The 26,413-nt window shown below is 41.7% G+C and overlaps 1 protein-coding gene across 1 annotated transcript in view; it reads right to left on the bottom strand.

Moving 5' to 3' along the window:
* The window catches only part of KIRREL3 (kirre like nephrin family adhesion molecule 3), a 603,325-nt gene extending 578,593 nt beyond the window's left edge, over positions 1 to 24,732 (bottom strand). Inside the window, exon 1 of the mRNA XM_088139054.1 lies at positions 24,398 to 24,732. Coding sequence (XP_087995180.1) covers positions 24,398 to 24,452 — 55 coding nt within the window. The 5' untranslated portion in view covers positions 24,453 to 24,732. The remainder of the gene's footprint in view (positions 1 to 24,397) is intronic.
* Between the last annotated feature and the right edge of the window lie 1,681 nt (positions 24,733 to 26,413).

The following is a 26,413-nucleotide window of genomic DNA, read 5'->3' as shown; positions in this document are numbered from 1 at the left end:
TTCAATCCCATTTCAATTTGAATTCTATGCATACAATCACACAGAAACAAATGCAAATGTATACAGATGCACCATAAAAAAGAAGTACACAAGGAGGCTCTGCATAATTGGATTAGAATCAGCTCAACTTCAATCCAGAAGGGTTGCAGAGGAATCTTTTCCCTTTCTTGGGATCGGTCACAAGTCAGGCATAAGTGGGAGACAGAATTCCTTGAAAAGCCTGCTGCTATCTATTCTGAGACTCTGACAGGTTGGGAGGACAGCTAAAAAATATCATCAAGTATTGAACATGAGCTGGGACACTGGGTGCTGTGTATCCACAGAGCAGAGGAAGGTTATATGACACAAGTAGATGGTGGCAGGTTTGCAAGCAAGCTAGCGAGGCATCTTCAGTATTAGCAGTGCCTGAGGATTTTATCTCAGCATATTCCAATGTAAACTGCGCAAGCTGGGTGAATGCCAATGTATGGACCAGAATTTAGTTATTTACAGTCGTTAGCATTTAATAAACTCTAGGAGAGTTCTATGTCCAAAGCAGTGTACTAGGGTTCATAGAAATATGCTTATTTGAGAAAGCAGCTTAATACTTAACAGATTTTCTAAATAATAGTAATAAAGTCATGTGGGAAAGCAATGGATGGATTTATGGGCAAACATGGCAAGAGTGACAAAGAACACAGAGGTTGATTTGTTCATCCTTAGACAGAACCCATCTAGTATCCCAAAAGCTGTCAGGCCGTTGAGGTAGAGCAGGTCAGGAAACAGATACACCCAAGTATAAGAGAACTCTACATTATTCATGTAGGATATAATAACAGAATCTTGAAAGTGTGGCAGAATTTCTCTTTCTCTTCCTCTTATACCCAAGAGAACCAAGGCAGGGCAACCTTGAGCTTCTTCCTCATCTCCTCCTCTCTTTCCAGGCTAAGCTGATGTTTTTTGTAACAGCTGCTGCAACTCTTCGTTGAGGCTATTTCCATACCCTTCTACAAAAGCTGCTACTAAACCAGAGGCAGGCATCTATGTATGCAACCAGACCCAAGCTAGCGATGTAGACGACGCCTGCTAGCATCCTGTGAAACTTAGATTTTGCCGCAGAATCAGAAATGAGATAATTAAGCCCACCAACCGCAACCTCTGCTCAGGGCAGGAATCTAAACCAAAGCTTCCCACACAGATGGCTCCCCAGCCTCTACAGAAACACATACAATGAAAAGTTCACCATCCCTATGGTTAACTTGTTTCCTCGATTTGGGATTGCTGGGTCTTTGTTCTCCGAAAAACCTTTCCCTCCTCCAGGCTATTAAGAGATTTAACTGTATTATTTCTTAATTCTGAATCAGGTGCTCCTTATCTCTGTAGGCATTCCTTAATTACAGAGGAATCTGATCTTCAATAATAATATAAGAGAGGTAGAAGGGAAAGCATGAAACTAGCTTAGGCAGACATAGAGCTAGCCTCTTCTAGAACAAGGATTTCTCAAGTTTTGACATAACCATCTGACCACAGACCTTTTATATAACTAACGCTCCTTTTTTTTCATGCTAAGGGCTGAATCTAGACCCTCTAATTGGATCCACATGTAATGATAAGCCTTAAAGTTCTCTGCAGTGTGTCAATACAGACGTTGTAATTTAAAAGTCATGGTTTGTGATTTTGTATATTATGCTAACTCAGATAACAGTAGCACGTTAAGGAAACCATGGCTTTTTTTAAAGTATAGTTTAGCAAAATCTGTAAATGTGGCATCTGAAATATTCATCAGGAGCCACTCTTCAAAACGAAGTTGAGGCTAAGACAAAGAGATAAGCAAGGCCAGAGAAAAACCTTAAGATTAAGTTAATAAACAGTTTAAGTTATTAATCCCCATTTTTTTTTAAAAAAAGTATGCCCTTCAGTCACATTAAAAATTATTAAACTTTTTAGAAGTGCTGTCAATTCTTTGGAGCTTCCAAGGACGACTCCTGGCTATAGCTTTTTCATCCCTATTTTAAATATATTTATTTATTGCATTTATATCCCTCTGCAATCCCAATTGACTCTCAGGAGTTTACATAATACAGGCCAATTTAACACACCCATAGCAAAGGTTAAAGTAAAACTTAAAACAATTAAAATGAAATCAAACCTCAAAGACCCAATTTAATCAATAAAAAAATGAAAACTAGAAGATGGCCAAGTCTAGCTAGAATGCTTTCTGGAACAACTCCATCTTCAGCATCTTCCTGAATATCATGAAGAAGGAACTATCTGCTTCCCAAAGACTGTTCTAGAGAACTGGAGCTACTACTGAAAAACAGCACTTCCTGGCTTCAGCTCTCAAAATTGGGGAATAAGGGCAGTTTCTCCTGAGGTGACCTATTAAGGTCCGGCCAGTTCTTGCTGGAGCATGTGGCCTTTCAGGTATTTGGGTGCCAAGCTTTATAGGGCTCTACAGGTTGAAGCCAGCACTTTAAATTGCACCCAGAAATTAACTGAAGCCAGTGCAAGGCTCACAGCATAGGGCTGTGTGCTTCTAGCATCGGATGCCAGTTAGAACTTGGGCTGTTGTATTCTGGACTAACTGTAGCATCAATCCCATGTAGAGCACACTGTAGTAGTCTAAGCAGGTGATAACAAGGGCATGAGTTCCTGTTGAAGAGACACCACTGATGAGACAGAAACAAGACTCTCCACACGCAAGCCTTGTCCTATACCGTCAGATTATTGCCTTGTTCTTAGAGCAGCTTTGGAGACATCAGGATACCTACTCCTGTCATAAAGGGGGCACACGGGTGAAAGCCCTCCATCCCCATATACACAAAGAAGAAATGCTTACAGGTCAAAGGAGAGGACACAGGAATGCTTCCTGCTTCTTCTGCCAAGTTCTCAAACTCCTCTTTCTGTTGTGGCACATTTTTGCTTGAAGTAAATATCTATTTTCAATTAGCGCACATTTCAAAAGCGACATGCATCATTTAGAGTGCTAGTTTCTCTTCCTCTCATTATTAGCTAGGAGTCATTGAAGTTTAACTAACAGCATTTTAAAAGACTGCTTTAGAGCGAGTGCACTTTAGAGCGAGTGCACAAATCCGCATCCTCTCCTCTGCCACATGATTCTGAGAATGAAATTTGACAGGGACTGTTTCCTATTACCTTCCATGATATCATCTGGCTGGTAGATCCTCTCATCATTCTGGGGTATACTATGGCTGCAATCTGAGCCTTACTTCCTTCATAAAACTACAATATTTTAGTTCTGATCAAGAGTAACACTACTATGTAGATTCTGCTACAAACACTAACAGTATTTCCCCATGATGCACAGAAGTTAGCTTTGGTTCATCACTGGTTCAGACCTCAAACAGAACTACAGGATTCTGTATTGACACACACTACGGCCTCTGAAATGCTGTCTAGTAACCATGCAGGACTTATGGACAGATGCAGCCAAGAGATTTTCAGACTCAAAAATTAGGCAGTTGGATAGATCACATGGAATGCCCAAACCTGAATAAAAAAGATGGGTTCCATTTGAACTAAAACAGATCTATGCCACTGGTGCTTAATTTCAAAATAGTAGTAGAGTAGCTTTTAAGCTTTGTCCTAAAGCAAGTTAACAGCAGCCAGGGAGTTTCCAGTTCATGTTGATCCTTCCCCAGAGAATTAGTGCTAAATCATTCTGATTGCTCAAATTGGGGATAAGCCAATATAAAATATAAGAGCTCTCAAACTACATAAAGTTCACAGGAAAAATGCACATATCAGAGACACTGGGCACACAGTGGGGGGGGGGGGCAAAATAGAAATTTGGTAAAATTGGAAGAACTAGTAGGACAGTCATCTTTATGACAGGAGTAGGTATCCTGATGCCTTCCAGCAGCTTCAAACCTCAGGTCCGATCAACTCCAGCCAGCATGACAAATGCCAGGGGATTGGGGGAGATGTAATTGGGGGCCAGAGGGGGGCCCGCACCTGTGGAGATGGCTGGTGGGATGATGGGTTGCCCCCCCCAGCATCTTACAGATTTTTATAGGGCCAAAATTAGAGGAGGTTTTTTAGGGTATTTTTAATATGTTTTTAAATTATCTATAGTTTTTAGCCATCTTGGAGAGAATTGTATTTTTTCTTTTTTATTGTGAGCCGCCCAGAGTCACCCGTGGGGGAGATGGGTGGCATACAAGCCGAATAAATAAATAAATAAATTCAGCACATCTAAAGGTTATGAATTTGCCTGCCCCTATTCTATAGGGAGGTCAAAGAAGGTCACATTAAGAATGCACATTTTCACATCAAAAAGGGCATAGCACCAATTAGTAATCGTTTCACTCTGCACATCAAAGAGCATACTGTGCCAAACAACAGCACCTACAAAGTGGGTGGTTCTTCAATGAAAAGTTTAACAAAATCCCTCACTGGAAATCAGTTGAAAATCAGGCTCCTATTACATTAATACCTCCTTCCCAATTTACAGTGATCTGGTCATCACATTTCAGAAGACGACACCAAAGAGCTGGAAAAAATATCCAAAAGAGAAAAGGCAGAGAAAAAAAGAAAGCAAAAAATGAATAAGGAGTTAGAGCAAGTCCCCCTACCAAGAAAGATTACACTATATCTTATCAACATGACTCAAAACCAAATGAGAACTGGCTTGGAAAGATCTGAAAGGACACGGCCAGGACACCCCTTGGATTCCCCCTTCCTTTAATTTTCCTTGGACTCAGCATCTGCTTTTTACCAAATCTATAGAACAGTGTTTCTCAACTTTGGCAATTTGAAGACGTATGCTGGCTGGGGAATTCTGGAAGTTGAAGTCCACACGTCTTCAAGTTTCCAAGATCCAACACTGCTATAGGATCTAGCCACCCACAAAGATTTGCCCAACAAGAACCCTTCTGAATCTGCATGTAGCTCTCTGCTGATGAAGCACTGTTATAAACATAACAGGACTATTATACTTTGCTCATTATGTTTCATTTTTATTGCAGAGCCTCATTAAGTTAAGCAGCTACAATGCTTAACTGCCTCTCTTGGCCTTTTAGCTGGGGGGGGAGGAGGGCTGGCCCACATTTTTGTCATTAATCACCACTTTATTAAACATACAAGGGGAAAAAAAGAGAATTACTATTCTGTACACTCCTACCTATCAATCGGTTGTATTGCCTCAAAGGGTTTCTGTTTGCTTCTTTGCACAGGGGCAAAATGAATTTTGTCAGCACCTTTTTAATCACTGGGAATTTCTAATGTAATTATGAACAGATTAAGGTTCTTTCCAAGACAAAGACCCAAGTCATATTCCCCTTTGCTGTGATCCTGCAGAAATGAATCTATCATGACCCAACGCAAGGAATGAAACAGATGGCAAAACAGAACTGGTCCAAAGTTGAGCATGACAATACTTATCCCACCTTTCAATCCAGAGGAATGTCAACATAGCTTACACAAAACTAAACATGTATTGATATGCTAAATCTGCTCACGGACAAAAAGTTCTCAGAGTGGATTACAAACTAAAGGTATGGAAAGACAATAAAACATGACAGGAAGGCAAAATAAATATATTAAAGGACTGGCACTTACAAGTTACAAAACTGTTGAAGTCTGAAATTCTTTCCCCAAGGGCCAAAATAGTCCATAGTGTGAGCCCTAGACAAACTTCCTTAACGGCTACACGACAACTGAGAATGCTGCGTTCTTGTACTGTAACCATTTGCCAAATTTCATGCAGAAGCAGCATCTGAAAGGAGAGCCTGAGGACATGGAAGGAGGTATTAAAATATCCAAAGGTACTTTAATTGAGACAATAATGATCTAGGCGTCAGTACAGCTGATGGAAAGACTGGCATCATATAATCATATTAGCCAACACCCATCAGTTATCTCACGGTCTTTAAAAAAATGCCAAACTATCAGAAACTTGGGTTGTCAAGCCAGTGAATGAGAAATTAAGCTGCTTGTGCATTAAACTCTACAGGTTTTTGTGCCCATTTTCCTAGTACCATAAGTATATACTACCATTTTTTTTATTTATGTATTTATTAGATTTATGCTCACCACAGTCAGAAAGACTCTTGCTGGTTTACAGTACAGCTATAGTATACAATAAAATGTCCATGGAAGAGTAAGTCAAACAAACCAACAAACAATAAATGCAATACAATACAATACAATACAATACAGTAAAAAAAAATGCAAGGTAAACAACTAAATAATGAAATATCCACATAAACTATTACAAAACTAATAAAAGATTGTCCCTGCACCTTGTCTGAAACATTCCAAATGCAGAATAAATCAGTGTTCAGAGATTCATATTTGAATATGTGAGGATCAGAATCTTTACGATGCTGGCTTGTAGAGGTAACAAAGTATATTGATTGATTATCAGCCATCAAATCAGTGTCAACTCTTAGTGAGCACACAGACAGATTTCCTCTAGAAGGATCTGTTCCCAATCTTGTCCCTCAGGTCTTCCAATTGTACACCCATCATCATTGTAACTGAGTCTACCCACCTTGATGCAGGTCTTCTTCTCTTTCCTTCCACCCTTCCCAGCATCGTAGACTTTTCCAGAAAGCTAGGTGTTCACATAACGTGTCTGAAGCATGATAATTTGAGTCTGGTCATTTGTGCCTCGAGTATACACGTCCTTCTTCAGAACTCAATGGAAATTATATATACAAGTGGAGGAAAGTAGGGGTTACAAGTTCCTTGCCCAAGGTATCTTTAAGATACTACTGTAAGAAAAACAGCTGAATCAATACATTTGGAATTTCAGCTCTTATTACACCAACCAGCATGGCCTGTTCCCATCATCCACTGTCACTTAGTTCAAAACATTTAAGAGATACCAAATATGGCTTTGCTTCCAATTTATAGTTTGTTTTTGAAGAGGTGATCAGAGTGACCAGAAAAAAACCAAGTGGGGAGAAGATGCCAGAAGATTTCATCACTTCTCCCCAAGCCAAAATAATGTTATATACTCCACTGTAAAGGTAAAAACATCCAGTCATACAATACTCATTTTCTCCTCACATAGTATATATTTACTTCTATTCTTCTTACATTTTTCATTTCATTCAGGTGGCCTTTTCTGCTCTGGTATGATCCCATTGTATTAAAAAAAAGCATTAAGAGATCAAAACTGTAAAAGAGAAGTACATTAGAAATACCACACACCCATCTAAAGCAAGAGGTACAGCAATTCCGTGTTAGATTTCATGGAGAAAAGATGAATGGGTTGTTAGGAAAAGATGACATTTCATAAGGGGTTTTTTGCTTTTTGTTTTTGGTATCTCAGAATGGAGACATCAATATGACCAATAATTTCCCCCAGTTTTGAAAAAGTCAACCGATTTCATCTAAAGGGCTTTGAAGATTAGAAAAACCTCCATGTTACCAAGTTTTATCTTAAATTTCTATCTTAAACCAATACTGTAATCTGGAATATGACCAAAGAAAGCCAACACCTTCAGAAATTCTTCCTCATGCAGAAAACAGACTAGCTCACATGCAAGAGCTAAAAATGTCACAAGCTTGTAGAGGGAAGGAGGAAAAAAAGAGTTATACATCACACAGGCTTTCATCCAACTCAACAGTGCTACAATTATTAATGGACCATCAGATGGCATTTCAGCTATCATAGGACCCAAGAGCAAAGATACTTCTGATCTCCTGGAAAGTTTCATCTGATTCCTCTTCTAAATGTAAACAAGATGCACTTCTGACACCAACTGTCAACGGGATCTCAACCTTTTCACAGTCAGGAGCTTAAGCTTTGAGTATACTGTTTTGAAAAGTTTTTATCAATATACAGCATTATGTTTTGGGTTGCAGATATGGCATAAAGAGTAGCTCACAGCTTCAACAATAGTTATCTTGAAACATCTAAGAACAACCTGGTAAGAATCTATTGCTCACAGCACATGGTGAAAACATTGTGCAGTGATTGAATGCCAAAACGCACAACAGATTCATACAGAAGTATTTTTTTCCCCACACAGCTCATATTTTCAAGGTCCAAAAAATAGGGATGATGGCCAATACATTTTGATAGGTGGGAATATAATGCTTCATAATTGTTTCATAAAATGGTCCATGATTTCGTTTCCTTTTTTTTCCCCCTTTACTTGTGAAATGAAATTGCAGTGATCACGTACTTTTTAGAAAGGGCTTCTTCATGCCCTTGTTTAATGATGCCACACTGAAAAATATGAGTTCACGTCTTCAGAAAGATAAAGCAGCAAATTTGAATTATTTAAAAATCCACTATTTGAAGCAATGCATTTGTGATAATTTACATCATTACCAGGAACACTATGTATAGACCTTTTCCTACATAAGGAGTAGGAACCAATGCCTCTCCAGGTGTTACTGAATTATAGTTTTCAGTATCCATCACTATTGGATATATTGCCTATAGCCCTGCTGAGAGTTGTAGCTCAATAAGACTAGGAGAGTCGCATCTTCCTCAACATCTGCCTTGTTGTGCCTTGGTAATGACATTACGCCATTATGTCATGCCATTCCAAGAGACATTAGCACCTTCAGGTTGCACTCTTCTGGATTCTTCCCTTTTCTTGATGTAAAGCAAAACAAACAAACAATAAAATGAGCCAAGACATCTTACAGATGACACAAAGCCAGCCTAAATGAATGTCAGAGAGTTTCCCTGCCCGAGATTTCTCACTTTGTTCATGTCTGGGGGAAGTCAATCTTGCAGTTGCTTATGCAGACATGATACAATACGTGGCATAGGGCCTGGTTACTTGACAGACCACCATACTATCTACCTGGCCAATTTGATCTGGCAGAGTTGGCGCACTCCAGGTTTCTTCAGTTAAGCAATGCCATCTATTGGGACCTCGGAAGCACACCTTCTTTGTCGCAATGCCTGCCCTCTGGAATGAGGTTCCCTCTGAGATCCAAATGCGGGGGGGCTGGTGTTTCAAAGGGGCCTGAAGACCTGGCTCTTCACTCAGGCCTTTAGTGAGGATGACTGAAGCCTCCTTTTAACCTAGTTTGGTTTCTTGTTTCCACCTGATTTGTTATTCTGCCATCTCTACTCTTCTTTTGTTTCTTGTTTTTACTGTCTTGTCTTTCATGCTTTACATCATTTGTAAACCACCCAGAGCCACTGGGAGCCAGGCAGCATATAAATTTAAATAATAACAACAACTGCCAAAATAGGATAGAGCAGAGGTCATCAATATGACAAGATGAGAAAAAAGATGAAGATGGAGAGTTATGGGAGAATAATAATAATAATGATGATGATGATGATGTATTACCTGTGTTTGTTATACTACAAGGGGCATGAAATCACAAATTTGCTAGTAAAAGAGCAATGTTATACAGATTGGATAATATCTCTGTTTTATTCCTGCAAAGTTTCAGGTATGGGTCATGTTAACCCACAGAACTAATGAAAGCAGTCCATAATATGATACTTTTGGTGAATAAGAAAATAGCAGAAGCACTCTGTGTCTTCTCCAGAAACCATCAGGGGATGATTTAGCCTGTGCCTGAAACTTTTCCCCGATTTAGCTTTATTACAAGAAGTGCCAATAATCCCATAAGAAGAACTAATCCACCAAATTTGACTGTACTCAGTTTTTCATTTTCTTCTTCCCAACCTAATGATCTTTTCACCTCTTTTTGAGAATAAGTACCAAAAAAAAAAAAATTGTAAGAAAAAAACAGCAGTTGAGGAACAGCTGTCCACAACAAATAGCCTTAGATGAAGAATATTAATGTCTGATCCATTTTAGACAGGATTCACATTGCATTTAGCCATTGTTTGCTTCACCACAGTTTGCTGAATAAGTCACCATTGGTTGTATTTGTACAACATGCTAAACATCATCATGGCTCATAAATCACAATAGTTGGGTTTACAGCATGCTAAGGCAGCGCCAGATAAATCACGTTATTTAGTGCATTGTGTGGACTCAGCTTTATTTATCCATTTCATCTCAGTAGGCAAAATTGGTGAGAAGATACTTAGTCTCAGCCAAATGGCAACAATATTGCTACCTCTAAGATCTAGTGGTTCCCAAATAATCATTGATCTGTCCAGAACAATGATCCCGTGCACCTTACATTATGCTCTCTTGCTATAGCTTTGTATAAACTTCGTGCACAGCTAGAAGGGTCCTACCTACAAAAAAAAAAGAAGAAGGAAGGAAGGAAGGAAGGAAGGAAGGAAGGAAGGAAGGAAGGAAGGAAGGAAGGAAGGAAGGAAGGAAGGAAGGAAGGAAGGAAGGAAGGAATCATCGTTTCTTTGAATCTCTGGCAGAAGCAGCAAAGGAAACGTCTATTCTTCAGACACAGCTGCTTGCTCAATTTAATAGAAGTGCTGCTGCTGCCACCAGCAGACCAATTTTAGGAGAGCAACTGCACCATCTCTCCCTCTGAGTCCTGAATTAATATTCGGTATGTATTGGGGGGAGGGGGGAGATAGCTATCTTCCTCCTTGCAAAATACTGAGGTTATAAGGGTACCCCACTTTAATCCACAGGGTGTTTTCTTAGTGTTCTCAGATACACAAGTAGGAAAAAAAGCAAACTGTTCTGAGTTAGGTGGTTGTTGGACTAGCTGTTCAAGTGCCTGCAAATTGCTTAATAGTGGGTAGTGACCAATCAGACCCAAATTAACAGGCACACAGCAGTAAAGGACATGCTGGAGGGAAACAAGCTTAATGCAACCAGGAGCCAGAAACAATTTATTAGGAAGCCCAAAATAGTTCTCCTGCTTCTAATCTCTACGGCTCTTTCAGCAGCAGCCATTCTGACCCAGCCAAGAAGTCATCAAGGCTGCAATCATCTGGAACAGAAGCAGTTCTCTGTCTACAAGCAATAAACATGGGAGCATGTTGATACATTTTCTTCCCTTGATGACCCTCTTCGTCTTATTGCTCTCCACTCTTGAATGGTAGGTTCTGTCTAAGTCATAGCAAGTAACAGTACTTCTTGTCAGGTGGATGGGATGCAAGGTGACATATAGCTATGGAAGACCAACTGATCTGTATGCAGGAGCTTGGAAAGCAGAACGATTATCTACTACATAAATAGCATTTTGGTTAATGATCTGATTTCAGTGACACCTAAACTAAAGCCATCTTTCAATGTCTGGAGGCAGCCATTGACTTAATTTCATGAAAGGTGGCAGAGAGAATGAGAGAGAGAGAGAGAGAGAGAGAGAGAGAGAATGCATGAAGTGTGCCTGGATTCAGCTGCTATACTAAGTCATGGCTTGTTTAAAGTGGTTTATTTAATACATTATTGTTGACTGGGTTCACGCAACATATTAAGCCATAATCCATAATTTCAAGGTACAAAGACAGGGTTTACCCAGCATGCTACAACAAAGACAATTAAACCATGTTCTGTTTTAATATGTTTATGGCAGGTCACGGTGATAAGTACAACCTTGCAGTATTCTACTGACTCCTGTCTTATCCACGTTCAACTACAGCCCTCAGTTCACTTTCCCCATGGACCGACCACACTTCATAGGGGAAAGGTTCCCCATCCCTCCTTTACATCCCTCACTGACCCAGTTTATCTTCAACTATATTTTAAGACAAATTAAACCAAGTGAGCTTCTTAGCTAATGAGAACCCAGAAGAGTATATGCTAGTTCAATCCAGATTACACTGGAGCTTTGGTTAAGAACCATATCCGATGGGCATCCAAAGCAACATGGGTATCTACAGTTCATGCATACAAAGGAAACTGAACAGACTTTACAACGTAGGCTACTCTCTGAATTGGTTCCAACTACACAGGGATGGAATAGACCTTTTCTCAAGGGTTTCCACAGTACTCAGTTGCCAAAACAGGAAGCTAGAGTGATGGCACATCCTGAAAAAAAAAATAAAAATCCTAGAACTGCAATTATAAACAGCAGCTGTTTGGGAACACAAATTCAGTCTGCAAATGCTCACTTAGGTTCTAGTCTTTCCCATCAATTTCCCATCTTTCTCTTTCTCTCTATCCAATTTATATACCCACCCATCTCACAAATGTGACTCTGGTAGGTTTAATAGGTTTGTATAACAGTCATGTGATATTCAGCCCATAATATACCACAAAAGGGATGAAACATAAGCAGAGAACATCCAACATGGTAGTCCTTTGGGAGCAACCCAATTATGAATCGTATGAAAAAGAATACTGATGCTACAATATGAGAAACACAAAAAGTTCTGACCAAAATTTTCTGCACACTCCTGCTTCTTTAGACCTACCAAGCCAAACATACTTCACCAGCTATGGACCAAAATGACTTCTGTTTTTACCAGCTACTAGAAGATGCTGCCATGTCTTTACCAATTCACTCTATACTGCTAGCTGTTATCAGGTTGCACAAGTTTTTCTCAAGATCCTTCCAAGTTATCATTGGTTACAGTAAACCTGCAAGACTTCCTCAATATCCATTAACAGACTCCTAGTTATTAAAGCTTCAGTAGTAACGTAGCACTATCAGGTTTTATGTCTTCAAATATCAGGAGTTCTGCTAAAGAAGGCTGATTGAAAGGAACTGAGGACTTTCAGAGACAGATGGAGGTTGCCCAGAATTCTATTTAATAAAATGTAATTGAGTTGATGGATCACTCCATTTGGTAAGGATCCTTCTATTCCCTCCAGATGCCAAAATGGAAATTGGACTGTTGCTCCCTCTCCAGTCTTCCTCTACAAGGTGCATTCTTGCCTGCTTTACATGATTTGTTCGAAATTATTTAATTACAGCTAGCTAATGTATTTCACCCACTATTGGTACGTTGCCACCCGGGTGTAACTGAGGAGTGTACCCTGGCTGATAAATAGTGATGTACTTCAGTAGGCACCTTTTAAGCAATACCTATATTTTTTTTCAATTCTAATGCAATGAATATTTCCATCAGTAAAGATGCCCTTAGCAGCATTAGAAGAGGTGAGGTAAGGAGCAGTGCTTAGTTTCAAAATTAAACCATTTTCATGCTCTAAGGAGAATTGTACCTGCTTGCATTATGATGTAAATTGTTTAGATACTGCAACTGCAGAAAATCACAATTATTTTTACAAACAGAACCTGTAACACATTATTTTACTTTCTGGCAAGTCAGAATTAGAGGCTGTTTCACATGTTTGGGATCCAGCATTCTGATTCTGCTTTCAGATGATAGCATTTTAGCCAACGGTTCTTTAGGACAGTTGTGGTGAATGGTTACCAGAGCATTCCTTACCTCTTTCACAGAAGGTCTATAATAACAGTGCCAAGAGATTGGGCATTAACCACAGCAAAAGTAGGGCAATCATTTTCATGGACTAGTGGATTGCTGTAGACATATACTGGGCACTCTTTTGTCCTATGCAGACTGAACTGTAAATACAGACACAGGCCAGATGCTAAAATTACTGTAGAAAAGGATATCAAATATACCTTCAGCTCAGCCTGATGAGATTCCAATGCAAATCTGCATCTTTTGAAACTTACCACCTGTGCGCTCATGTAAGAACATTACGGCCTGTTGGCTTCTATCCAAAAACAATCATGAATGACTTAGTAATCATCTCCAACATCTCATTCACATGGGATCCTGGTCTTCTTTTTATACTCACATTTGAATATTCCATATTCAACACTGCCCCACTCATCTCTTTGACCACCCCTTAAAATAAACGTTCAGCATAAGCCAAACCATTCACTGTTTTATGCTAGCAACATACAATTTCTTTACCCCCATTTTTAATGCACATCTAACAAGGGCGTTATGAATATTGCATCTCTGATTCACAAAGATTCCCTCAAATACGGTCCATCTACTTTCATTCCAATTTCCAGGAGTGCAAAAATGGAGTGGTTCTGGGTTGCCATGCACATACAGGAGTCTAACATGTTACTCCTTAAACCACAAAATGAGTACAATGCTACCTTACTGCAGTCCTCCTCCTCATCACTTCTTGTTGAACTGAAGTTCAGAAAGTTAGAAAATTCTCCCCTTTAAATTAATATCCAGCAGGTTCATTCTTATCATAAGAGAATGTTTGCTTTAAAGCACCTCTCCCAATGTACCATTCTTAAGACAGGGTATATTGCAACTCCCAACATTTCCAGCCAACAGTCAATGGCTGTGCTTACTAAGGATGATTTCACTTGTAATTAGGAATGCTGTCCTAGAGAAACCATGATAATCTGAATACATCATGCTTAAAGAGTCTCTCATGCCTACCCTCGCCACCCAAAGAACCACAGACCTTAGATGCAAGATTAACATTCCTAAATTGTTACTGAATATATAAGTAGCCCTGACACTTATTTGATCATCATAACACTGTTGACAGTATACTTAAACATTGCCGTTTTACAAGGCATTTGTTTGCTAAATTGCTGCAATATAAAGGAAACAGCCATTACTGACATTTACTGACTCTTGATAATATATAACCCATGTTCCAATTTCTGCTATGAATATGTTTGGGAAGAGGTGGTGGTGAGTAATGTAATCAAATCCCCTTGCTTCTTTCAGTGGGCAATAATACAATAATGAGAGGCCTGTTTTCTGTATGTCCGGTGGATTCTATAAACAGAATAGTCTTTCTCTTTCCTTGAAATGGAAATAAGGGAGTAGATCCTGGATTCTCACCGGAAGCCCTGTGCTGGCAGAGAGTCACTTGTTCTAGGCAAGGTGCACATAAAGAAAAGTGGGATTCTGATGCATGCCTTGAAAATGATCAAAATCATTTAGAAATGGGGGTATTTGCATTTCCCAGCATGACTGCTCAGTCACAATGAATCTTTGGAACAATAACACCTGCCCGATAAAACGACTCCCTCTTGTGATACATCAGAACCCCGTGCAACTGTGCTGTGTACCTCTTAAAATCAGATCCTTTTAGGTGCCCTTCTCTAAGCGTTAACTCTTCCTGATTTTGTTTGTCTGTTTTGTTACTATTACAAAGAGCTGCCAGGTGAAAACATGAAGCAGCATACAAATAATTTTAACAATTAAATAAAGGCGATGTGCAAAACACTCTATGCTAGTGTTTATCTGTCATTTGGAACAGAAACCAGAAAAGCAGATTCAGCAGCGACATAAAGCCAAACGTACTTAACATTTGTAATAGTTAGATTCATATTCCACCTTTTCTCTACCATACACTGCATTCTTTCTTCCAAATTCTCCCCACACCAACCCTGTGAGGCAACCTGAGCTGAAAGAGAGTAACTGGCCCTAAAATACCAATTAACTTATCTGGTTGAAGGTGAACTTGAACGTGGATCTTCCAAATCTTATTTCAACACTTCAACCCAAACACCATTCTGCTCTGGCTGAGTTCATCTGCCATGCCTCAGTTCCAGTATATTGTGTCTGTAAAGCTGGATCAGAACTTCCGTATCAGCTGTATTGAGATCCTCAACCCTTCACTATGGCATCCTTTCTCTGTTACAAGATGAACCACTTGGGATGAATCAAAGTTGGTACAAAACCACATTTTTCTACCCAGCACCAATCATTTATATCGAGTTTTCATCTTTTGAAACAGGGGCCCGTGAACCATGTTAAAATATCTGTAGAATACATTCATTGACTATTCCAAGTCTAGAATGAAGAACCATGGGTGACAACTGAAGTAAATGCTGTGCTTGGATTTCTATAGCTTATCTTAACTCCTCCACATTTTGAGAACCATATTATGAAGTTTAGTTACAGTCGGCCTCATGTTAAGTTTCTCTATGGCATGGTCCAAGGGGGAAAGGTTCACCATGAAAAAGTTGAATGCTAATCTTACGGTGAGAGGGCATATAATGCATTCACACATTATATGAACTTTAAACGTGACCTTTCTTTTAATATTAAAAATAAAAAAGAAAAGAGAAAGCAGTGGTAACTTATTGCTGTCTCCTTGCATTATTTCCAAGTTAATTCAAACAAAACAAAGCACCAATATGAAAAGGCTATCCAGGATAAGCAACAAGGTGACAAATATAATTTGGAATATCTACATTACAAACCTATCTATCATGACTTCCATTCAAATAATCAAAGGTGAGGTTCCTTTGTCCCTTTTCATACATTGCAGTTCCTCCCATCTTCCAAGAATGAGAAAAGGACAATTAAGTCATCCAGTATTAGCATGGCTATTCCCAAAATGTGTCTGGAAATATTAATAGGCCAACTGAATATTTTAATTGTTTGCTTTGGTGAAGCCAAAAGTAACATAGTAATATGCACATCACTATACAGTGGTACCTCTAGTTATGAATGCCCCTCCTTACAAATTTTTCGAGATACGACCAGCTCCGGCCCCAAAAATTTACCTCGACTTGCGAACTCGCAGATCCGGTTCGACTTACGAACCGGATCCGCGGCCATTTTCCGCCCGTTCCACGTGGTCCGCAGCCATTTTTCTGCCCGTGCCACGTGGCCCGTGGCCATTTCCCACCCATTCCACGTGGTCCGCGGCCATTTCCCGCCTGTTCCACATGGTCCGCGGATGTTTTTCCACCCTGCCGCGTGGTCCGCGGCCATTTTCCGCCCCTGACACGTGGTCTGCAGACGCCGGAACGGATTAACGGTAATTACCTTGAACCTTATGGGAAAATTTGCCTCATGTTGTGACCAATTCGAGTTGCAACCAGTGTCACGGAACGGATTAAATTCGTAACTCGAGGTTCCACTGTATTTATGAATGTTTTTCAATGCACTTTTTAACCATTTGATTTTCTTTTCGTCCTTTTATTAGGAACCTATTCATGTCACTATGAAACATGCAGTAGCCATAGGAAAAACGCTGGGAAAACCTATGCATGTTGGAAATCGGTCCACACTGAGCAGCTGATGCTCTTCTGCCATCATGTCAGGATTCAGCTTTTGGGCCAGACGTTGCAAAATATCTGACTGAACATTCTTGGAGATGCTATAGAGCAGAGTTTCTCAACCTTGGCAGCTTGGAGATGTGTGGACTTCAACTCCCAGAGCAGGCAGATCTAGGCAGGGAAAAGCACCCACTCCATTAAAAAAAGAAAGAAAATGATTTGGGAGAAAATGCCATCTTCGAGCAGATGATGAATGCTACTAAGCAAAGTAATAAAGGGGAAACTATTCCACTCCATCTATAAAATCATTAGCTTAACTTCCATTCCTCAGCAATAGTGCAGAGATAATCTCTAATTAAGAACTGGAATCTCTTAACAGTATGTGGAAAAGACCTGGAGAGATACCCAGTAAACAAGTATGTGGTCTTATCACAGATATGGAACCCCTATCTGTCTGGAAGTTTTAAACAGAAATTGGGGGGCAGACAATGCTTCTGGAAGGTTGGGGGTGCTCCATGGATTAAAAGTTGTGTAGATATAATATAATAAGGGGCATAGATATATATAAAAAAGTTTGGCTCATCATTTAAACTGAACAGAAAAGTAATAGCAAAGGAGAGGCATAGTAGAGACCATATATGTATAAAAGGAGAAAAAAAAAGAAAGTCCCCCCAATCTCCACAAAGCACAAAAGAAGAAAGCCTAACCATGAGTTCAAGAAAAAATAAATAAATAACCAACTTTGGCTTTAGATTACAATAAGGATTTTTGCCCATTTTCCTCCCTCCGGTGAACCCAATTCTTTGAGAAGGGGTTCTAATAGGCTTACTTGGCAATGGTAGCCAAACCATGTACAATGCTCACCAACTGAGTCTTCAGTTTCCACAAACACTCCAGAACAATGCTTCACTGAGTCATTGGCTAGGCTCACACATCACATTAAGGCATCATCTGTTGCACAAGCCATAATGCCATGCATGATATGAAGTTACAAACCAGGATTGTCAAAATCAAGCGGCTGAGTCCTCTCACCATACTAAGCCATTCCCAAATAAGGAACATTAGGGTAGCACGAATATTAAAATGGCAGATAGATCCTATTGAGGAAAAGCTCCCTGGAGATTATCCCTTTAATGGCAAGCTGAAGGCGCACAGGATGTGAGTTCCACCAAAATCAATGGGACTCATTTCTAACTGCATGGAAACGAAAGCAACCAGGCTTCTTTAGGACCGAAGAAGCAGTTCAATACCCACAGGTGAAGAAAAAATAAGCTTTGGAGAGAGTTCTTCTGAAGTGTGTCTCACTGCAGGAAGAGGAAAAACAGGCTTCTGCATGTTCATCATTAAGAGAGTAATAATTTAAACCTAGACCTGGCAAACCATAGGATTCTAAAATACTGACCACTTACTCTGCTTGATGCAAAGTATACTCTCCCAACCTCAAATAAATCTTCAGCTTATCTTGTAAGGGGAAATTACATTTGGCTTCTTTCAAAACCTTCTTCTACATGGTGATAATGTTTGCTGCCAGTATATACATATGCAACTAGAAGCCTATAATAATCAGAGCTTTCTGTGCCCTTATTTGTATCTGAGCAAATGTGCCACAAATTGTTAGTACAGGGAATCCCTGGTTTAAGAACGAGTTCTGTTCCCAAGGTCTGTCCTTAAGTCGAATTTGTATGTAAGCCAGAACAATATTATTGTATAATACTATATAAGTAGTATTGTGTAATGAACTCAAACCATTGTGTATTTAACTCAAATTTTGCTACAATGGGCTCCATTCTTAACTATGGGTCGTCTGTAACCTGGGCGTTCTTAACCCGGGGACTATCTGTATGTCTCTACCCATTTTGGACTATTATCCACCTCCCAAATCCATGCCACTCTTTTAGACCTTTCCCTAAACGAACATCTTGATATTTCCCCAAACATTTCTCCTTTCTTATACTTAAATGACATATTCCAATAAATGTGCATATGCACCTCAAATGGTCCCTACTCCAGAACTTGACTGAGCACTGGGCTCTCAATTCTTCTTCAAAGAAATCAGATTTTCCATCAAGGATTTAGGAAAAATATTTATTCTAATAAGAATCGTATGTGCTTGCTAATACTTAACAAGCACAAAAAGTCTTATTTCTAAACCACAAATCTACATGAATGGAGGATCCTAATCCCACTTCTACAATATTATGGGAGTCCTAGAAGACTTCACCCACAACTTCATATTTCAGTGTATCAACTTCCAGCATCACAACCAAATTTTAGCTGAAATGTTATATCCCAACCCAAATTCTAGACAACATAGGTATGTATCAACAACATACTATGCTATAATAGAAGCTATAGTTCTGGTAGGACACTGATTGAGGACAGATGTTGAGGGGGAAAACATAGGAAATTTATTTAAATGTCTGTTCAATCTATACATAGAGGAACCATGCAAAAAGATTGGACACATCATATTCCCAAGAGGAATACTGAGCTAAATTCTCCATGAATTCTTTTTTAAAAAAGGAATTGACACCCAAAGAGCACCTCACTATTAATTTTAATAGCTTAGTTCTCGCCAATTTTTATTCAGTGTGGCTGGTTCCCTGTTGGTTTCTCACCCAGTACTGATCAGATGAAATTCTGCACTAGACTGCATTAAATATGTTAGATATTATTGCAGATCGCAAAATATCAAATACTGCTAACAACAGCAGAAAAACTGAATGATAAATAAGATACTTTCTGAAGTATTACTGGAAAGCCTGAAAAATATCATATGACTTCTTCTTGAGAAACTGTTCCAAAGGGAATGTAGGGAATGCCTGACTCTTGTATCCCTTTGAGTAGACATTGAATATACAAAGCTCTTAAAGAAGGTCTTCACAATCAGAAGGTGACTAGAATATGCCTCACTGGTGTTAACCTCTGTTTTCTATGCTGATTTCCATTTTGGAGGAAGCTATGCAATGGCATCAGAAGTCAGCATTGTTGCATACATGGCAAGACCCATAACAAAAGGCTAGAGACACTTACGCTTTGCTGTGACCTCCCAACTGTCCTACTTAAGTGCGCAGATGAGGAAGTCGCAGCAACCTCTACAATCTCTCCTGCTACAAACAGAAGAAAAACTGAGCTCTAAAGTATCCGGCAAGTAAATAGGGCAAGTGGGGCAATGGTGGAGGAAATGGGCCAACTCATGGCAGATTCTCAACATATGGATTCAGCTTGTTCCACAATTCTTAGCCATCTTCACCAGTATCTGCATATCAATATACACAATGCAGGTCTAACGTTCAAACAATTTGATTCAAACCCAAGTCTCAGTTCATAACTCTAGTTTCTAAGCTCCACTTAGAAACACTGCCCAGGCTACCCAGAGGTACAAGTCCTCCACTGATGTTGTGGGTTGGAGAAGGGGAAGGAGAAAGAGGTAGTGGTGACAGATCTCACAGCAGTAGTTACAGAGGTTTGCTAGGTGACAGCAACGTTCTGCTCAAAGCCTCAGTGAGCATGCTATCAGGGCTGAGATGACCAAGCTGGGACCTGACCAAAGGTATGGGAGAGGGGAGTTCTCTTTCCTTGTTTCTATCCTAAGCTATTTCAGGGCAAGGAAATAAAAAGTTCAAAACAAAACACAGCCCCCCCCCCCCCATAAAAAGTAATTACAAAAAGCCTTTGTGTTTAGCCTAGGACAGGGATAGTTTTTTTCCTACCAAGTAACACCACTGATGTCACACACTAGCAGGAGGTGAATTGTCTCATGACATTATACTAGTTTTCATGACACACTATAGCCTTGACAGCTTAGGGAAAGCGATAGCAGCAAGGAGGAAAAAAAAAAAATCAGGAAGGCAGGAGGAATAGACCAAATTTTTATCTATCCATCCTGAGGCAGGATATAGGCTAGTTATGTACTTGCTGACCAGGATGCCTAACACCACCTCTAAAGAGGGAATTTCTTGAGCTGCTGTGCCATCTTTATTTATTTATTTTATTCAATTTACATGCTGCCCATCTCCCCAAGGGGTCACTCTGGGCCACTCACAATTAAAAAAGAAACTTAAGATGACTATTAATGGAAGCCTTCCATCTGTGCTTTTCCAGATCTCCTCCCACCTTAAGAACTATATTGCAGAATCTTACTTAAGATACCCTAGGTGTAGGAGAGTGGGAAATAGAAAGTTGGCACTGTGGATTTACCACTAAACATTTACATGTTGGTGGTACAATTGAAATTTGGCTTTGAAGAGCAGCTCTGAAAATTATACTGCTAAGAGGCTTTCAAAAGGCTCTGCAGGAATGCTGAAGTGTATTAGCAGGCTCTCCTCCAAAAAAAAAAAAAAGTGGATGTACTTTGCACCATAAAATACTAGCCAAGAGAGGTCAAACTAAGACTTGTTTACAAGGAATGCAGAGACTCACAACATCCTTACAAAATAGTGATTTGGAAAAGAATAACTAGATATTCCCACCACATGGTAGGCATCACATCCCAAGACTGAGTGATATGAACTAGTTTCTGGAAGCTCACCCCTCTTTGACCATCTTGTTTGAAGGACTACACACAATTTCACACAAAAATACACTCTTGTGAGACCCTAGATAAGACAGGCATTCTCAGATGTCTATTTGGAGATCCTCCTCCTACTTCTTTACTCAGTAGTTTTATTTATGTATAAATAAATTCAGCCAGACATGAATTCCTTATAGATTCCTTCTTGCTCCCAAATATATTATTCTGAAACTAGCTAATTTTTCCTCCCTAACACAATGTAGTTCTTCCTACAGCCTTGAGGACTAGGAAATTGCTTGTTCTTGTTTCCTAATGGATACCACTGGGCTTTTAACTCAGTCTCCACATGTAATGGTATGTGAGAAAGACCTTGGGGGCAAAGAGACACTGCCAAGGTAAGGCATCCAAAAGGATGAAAACAATGCTACATTCCCCAGGCAAGTTCTGGTGGACTAGTAACCCAGTTTCCTGCCATGGTATCACTTGTGCCTTCAAATATAATCACACACAAGTTAATAAGTCAGGTAAGAGAAAGCATAGCTCGCAGCTAAAAAGTAGATGGGGCAAGAGGCTCAAAAGAGACCCTCCCTAGTTTCTCAGGCTGTAAAGGAGACGGGGGGTGGGTGGGAGCTAGAATTGTACTTTCAGACTTGCAAGGTTCTGAAGATATTGTGGCTTTACAATAAAGTGCAAATAGTTCATATGGTTGTGGTCTTTTCTGGTTTACCCCTTAAGGCCGACATCAATCTTGCAAGTATGACAATACAGTCCCCCCACAAACCCCCAGGTCTCCTTTACTAGGGAGGGTCTCTTCTGAGCGACTTGCCCCACCCACTGACCAGCTGCGAGCTATGCTGTCTCTTATCTAACTGTTCCCTTGGCAGCGTCTCCTTGCCCCATCTCCCAAGGTCTTTCTCACATACCATTACACCACAGCTTTGTGGGCAGCACATATTAGTCTTAAAACTTAAGTAGTTACTGAAGAACCTGGCATCCAGTGCTATGGCCATCAAACTGCATGGCAAAGAAAGTAAGAGAAGGAAATTATATTCAAAAAAATGTCTCTAATACCATCTCACAGTTTAAACATTGGATCTTTGGGTCATAATCTACTAAAAATGCATGGGGCAGAAGTCCCACCGGTAGCAAATATATTTAGATATGCATCTGGCAGAGAAAACTTCTTGTATGTATCTCACCTTGCTCAGTCTTTTAACAGTACTTTAGATGCTAGCTTGGTCTTACCACCAAAAGGATGAAAACAATGCTACATTCCCCAGGCAAGTTCTGGTGGACTAGTAACCCAGTTTCCTGCCATGGTATCATTTGTGCCTTCAAATATAATCACACACAAGTTAATAACTCGACTGCAGAAAGGAACAGGAGCAGCTTTAGGAAAAGATCTATGCCATCACCCCAAAAGATGGCAACAAGACCCTGAAGACACAAACACTTTGATAGGATGGACAGAGCAAGGCTTTGAAATGTTAATGGCTATACTTTTAAAGGTGCCTCACTCTCTCCTGCCTCCCCACACTTTGAAGTAGAAAAATCAGGAGGAAAAAAAGAAACCCACCTTCCATCTGAGCTGAAATGTCTGTATGTTCTCTAGCACAGCCATTCATGGTACCACAGGGCGAGGAGGGAAACCACTGGTCTCATCACAAAATTATAATCAAGAGCAGACTTTGGTAGAGGAAATGGACTTGACTCTCTCAAATCTCGGCCTCTTGGAAAACAGCATTTGCCTGACAAGCTTATAAAAATGCACATTTTAACATAAAAAAGGAAAGGAAAAAAGAAGTGATTCTGATGTATGTTCAAGAGGGAAGGGAAGGGAAATACCAACACTATTTATTTATTTTAGCAATTTGGGTATGGAAAGTAAAATAGAATTGCAGAACACAGATCATTACCCAGTCCCATGCTTTCAGCAAAGGAACAAGATGGATAAATCTGGGATACATTTGCCTAAGTTTGCCTTTTCATTTCATCCACAGATAAACCTGTTGGATTCCTCAAAACAGAAACACCCAGGACCCACAACTCTGGGAGCATGAAGCTTGAATTGGTGGGTGTTGCCAAAAGACCCAGATGGCACATAGCTCTGGCATGGGGAGGGGATGTTTTTCCAAGGCACATGAAAAGCAGAAGTTATTCCTACTCCCTAATTCCACAGGTGACCCTCCACATTTCAGATCCAAGCAATTACCCCATCTCCAGAAATTATTCCAGATCTGTTTCCTAAGCCCATGCAATTGCAGCACAAAACTGTTCCAGGATTCAAGTTCAGCCACAGATTTTCTCTTTCCGAGATCTCCCCTGCACTCACACAGGCTTTTTTTTTTTTTAATTGTCTTTAATGATGCTGACCTCTGAAAGGAGACCAGACCCGGATCACCCCTATGGTTGCGCTAACCCTACAGGCTTCTGCCGAAGCCAGCAAATCAAACTGAAGACAATTCCACTGCCCGAGCAAAATCGCACGGCTCTCTTGCGTGCTGCCTTGGTGTATCCAAGAGACACAGATACCTGCACAAAATCATGGAGGAGCTTATGAAGGGCCAACAGTCACCGGCAAAGCTCGGCCAGCACACTTTCGGGCAGCGCTTGGGCACACACTTAGGGCAGAGTAAGGATCATGAAAGTCACTGGTCTTGACTTCTGGGTAAATGTGTACCAGAAGGGGCTGCTGCCACGTCCCTCTTCACCCCAGGCGCCAGCCCTCCGCGACCACCCCTCATCCCACCCTTTCCCTCTCCGATCCATGCAGAAAAGGGCACGTGAAAGCCTTCTGGAACCCACATTCCCCTCGTTTCCCGAGCGGCCGCTACAAGGAGCAAACTCGTTGATATGGGGAGAGAAGAGACGCCCGAGCAACGCGAGGCAGGCATCCGCGAGCTGTTCCGAAAGAGCCCCCCCCCCAGCTCCCCTCCGAAGCGGAACAAGGAGGGAGGAGAGAAGAGAGAGGGCGCAGAAGCAGCCCTCAGAACAAAGTCGCGAGGAGTTTCTCCCGTCCCCTTCTCGCGCAGGTCGGCGGGCTGGCATCCAGAGCCCCGATCCTTGCAAAGTAGCCAGGTGAGAGAATCAGCAGCTCCCTACCTTGGCTGAGAAGAAAGAAGCAGAGAAGAGCCAAATCCGCCTGGAAAGCTTTCATTCCTCGGAGTTGGAGGCTGGGCGAGAGAGGAGAGATGAACTTGCGCGCCCAAGCAGTGCGGTCGAGCACAGTTGGCGCGCTCGCCGATTCGCCCGCCTGGCCGGCGCTCCTGCTTCTCTCGCGTGGCCGGAGCCCCTCTGGCTTCCCCGGCGGCGGCGGCGGCGGCGGCAGCTAAGCGGAGCCGGAGCGCAGCAGCCCCTCAGCCTTTTCCTCCCTCGCTGCCCGTCGACTGGCGAGCTGGCCGGCCTCGTCGCTCATGTACGCGTTCCCCTCCGCTCCATTCCCGAGCTCGGAGCCTCGCCGGCGCCTCCTCCGCAGGAGCTCCTCCCACCGCCGCTGCCTGCACTGACTGACACGGCAACCAGGGTAGGCTTTAAAGAGCAACTCCTGGCGGAGGATGGGCGCGCGTGTGCGCGGGGGTCGCGGCGAGCGTTACAAGTTTGCGGGCGCATCGGAGGAGGAGAGCGGCGAGCCTGGACCGAGGGCGCCCGAGCCCTACGCGGCCGTCCTCGGCAGTCGCTCCTCCCAGCCGCCGCGCGGCCAAGCCGGCACGGGGAAAGGTGCGGGCCGGCGGCTCAGCGCGTCTGGGATCGCAGCTTTGCGCGCGGGGGTCGCTCCCGGAAGGTCAACTCGCGCTCCGCGGCCGGCTCGCTTCCAGCAGGCGCAGGATTGCAAAGCGCGGCGCTCGGGTGGCGGGGACGAGGCGAGAGCGCTTCTTGGGCGGCGGGGTCCCTCCCTCGGCCGTTCGTCCCTGGGCAAAAGGTGGATCGGCAGCCCGGTCGATTAGCCCTGGCGAGAAAAGTCCGAGCGGTGTCAAGTGAGTCGGAAGGGCAGCGAAGTGAGCCTTAGGATCGCCCCCTTCCTAGGCGGGCGTACTCAGAAATAAATGCCCCGCAATTCAGTGGAGCCTCATTCTCCCGCAAGCCGATGAAATCGCTGCTCGTGGTCCAAGGCTGACCAAGTCTGTAAAGGAAGAAGTCATTTCTAGGCGCCTATAGGATTGGCAAGGAAAGCCTGCCCGCCTATGCCCTTAAGAAAGACAGAAGGAGGGGGTTTGGGCAGAGACAGCCTCCCTCCACTTTAGACACGTTGCTCCTGCCTAAATTCCTTCCTCCCTCCCTCCCCGCCTCCCTCCCTCGTGGTCCTTTCCAAATTGACTTGAAATAAAAATAGCCAGTTTGAGGTTGGCCCACTCTCTGGACCTTTAAGCACAACGACCTATAGAAAAGCTGAATACCCTCATTTTTACAGCGGGCAGATCAGCGGTCTCCCCTGCTCATCTCTGCAGAACAGGCTGTAAAGATGCAGAAGAGCAAGGGCCAGTAAAGACACTGGCAACCTGACAGCCCTCTCCCTGGAGCTGCAATTACAGAAATGGAAGTGGAGCTTGACTTTGGCTGCTGTGGAACAAATAAGCAGGGTTGATTCTGTCTCCCCCCTCCCCTTAATAATCCTGGTTCTGTTTTGGCCATGAATTATAAGAATTTTATAATTCTCCAGTATTATAAAAGGAGGGAGAGGGTAGAAAATTTCACTATGATCTGAATACCTTAGGCAGTAGTCAGTCCCTGAACACCTCATGTTCCTGGAAAGCGTTGCAGGTGAGTAACCTGTTTAATTACTCTTGAGACCAACCCTTGGAGCTCATGAAATTACCTTCCCTTGAAAGCAGTGCTGGAAAGTGGGTGTGCTTAAATTGTACAGTTGCTCAGGTCTACCCAGAGTTGCTCTGCTCTCCAGAGCAACCTCGCTGGAAAAAAAAAAAATCCAGCAGATAGAGCTTTTCCTCTTGATCATTGTGTCCCAAGGCCAAAAAACCACTTCATCTGTTACATTTCTTCCTACCTGTTATGATAGACGTATTAAACCTGGCAGCTTATCAATCAGTTGTTGGGGCTGAGTCAGGTACATACCATAAATCTGTTTATACATGCTTATCCTATCTTAAAGATGTTGAGCCA

The sequence above is a fragment of the Python bivittatus genome, unplaced genomic scaffold (assembly GCF_059951505.1).
Source record: "Python bivittatus isolate LINGU-HERP-01145 unplaced genomic scaffold, Pbiv_v1 ctg000320_np1212, whole genome shotgun sequence".
Taxonomy (NCBI): domain Eukaryota; kingdom Metazoa; phylum Chordata; class Lepidosauria; order Squamata; family Pythonidae; genus Python; species Python bivittatus.
Note: the sequence above shows the minus strand (reverse complement) of the source record. Positions and strands in the feature narration are given on the sequence as shown.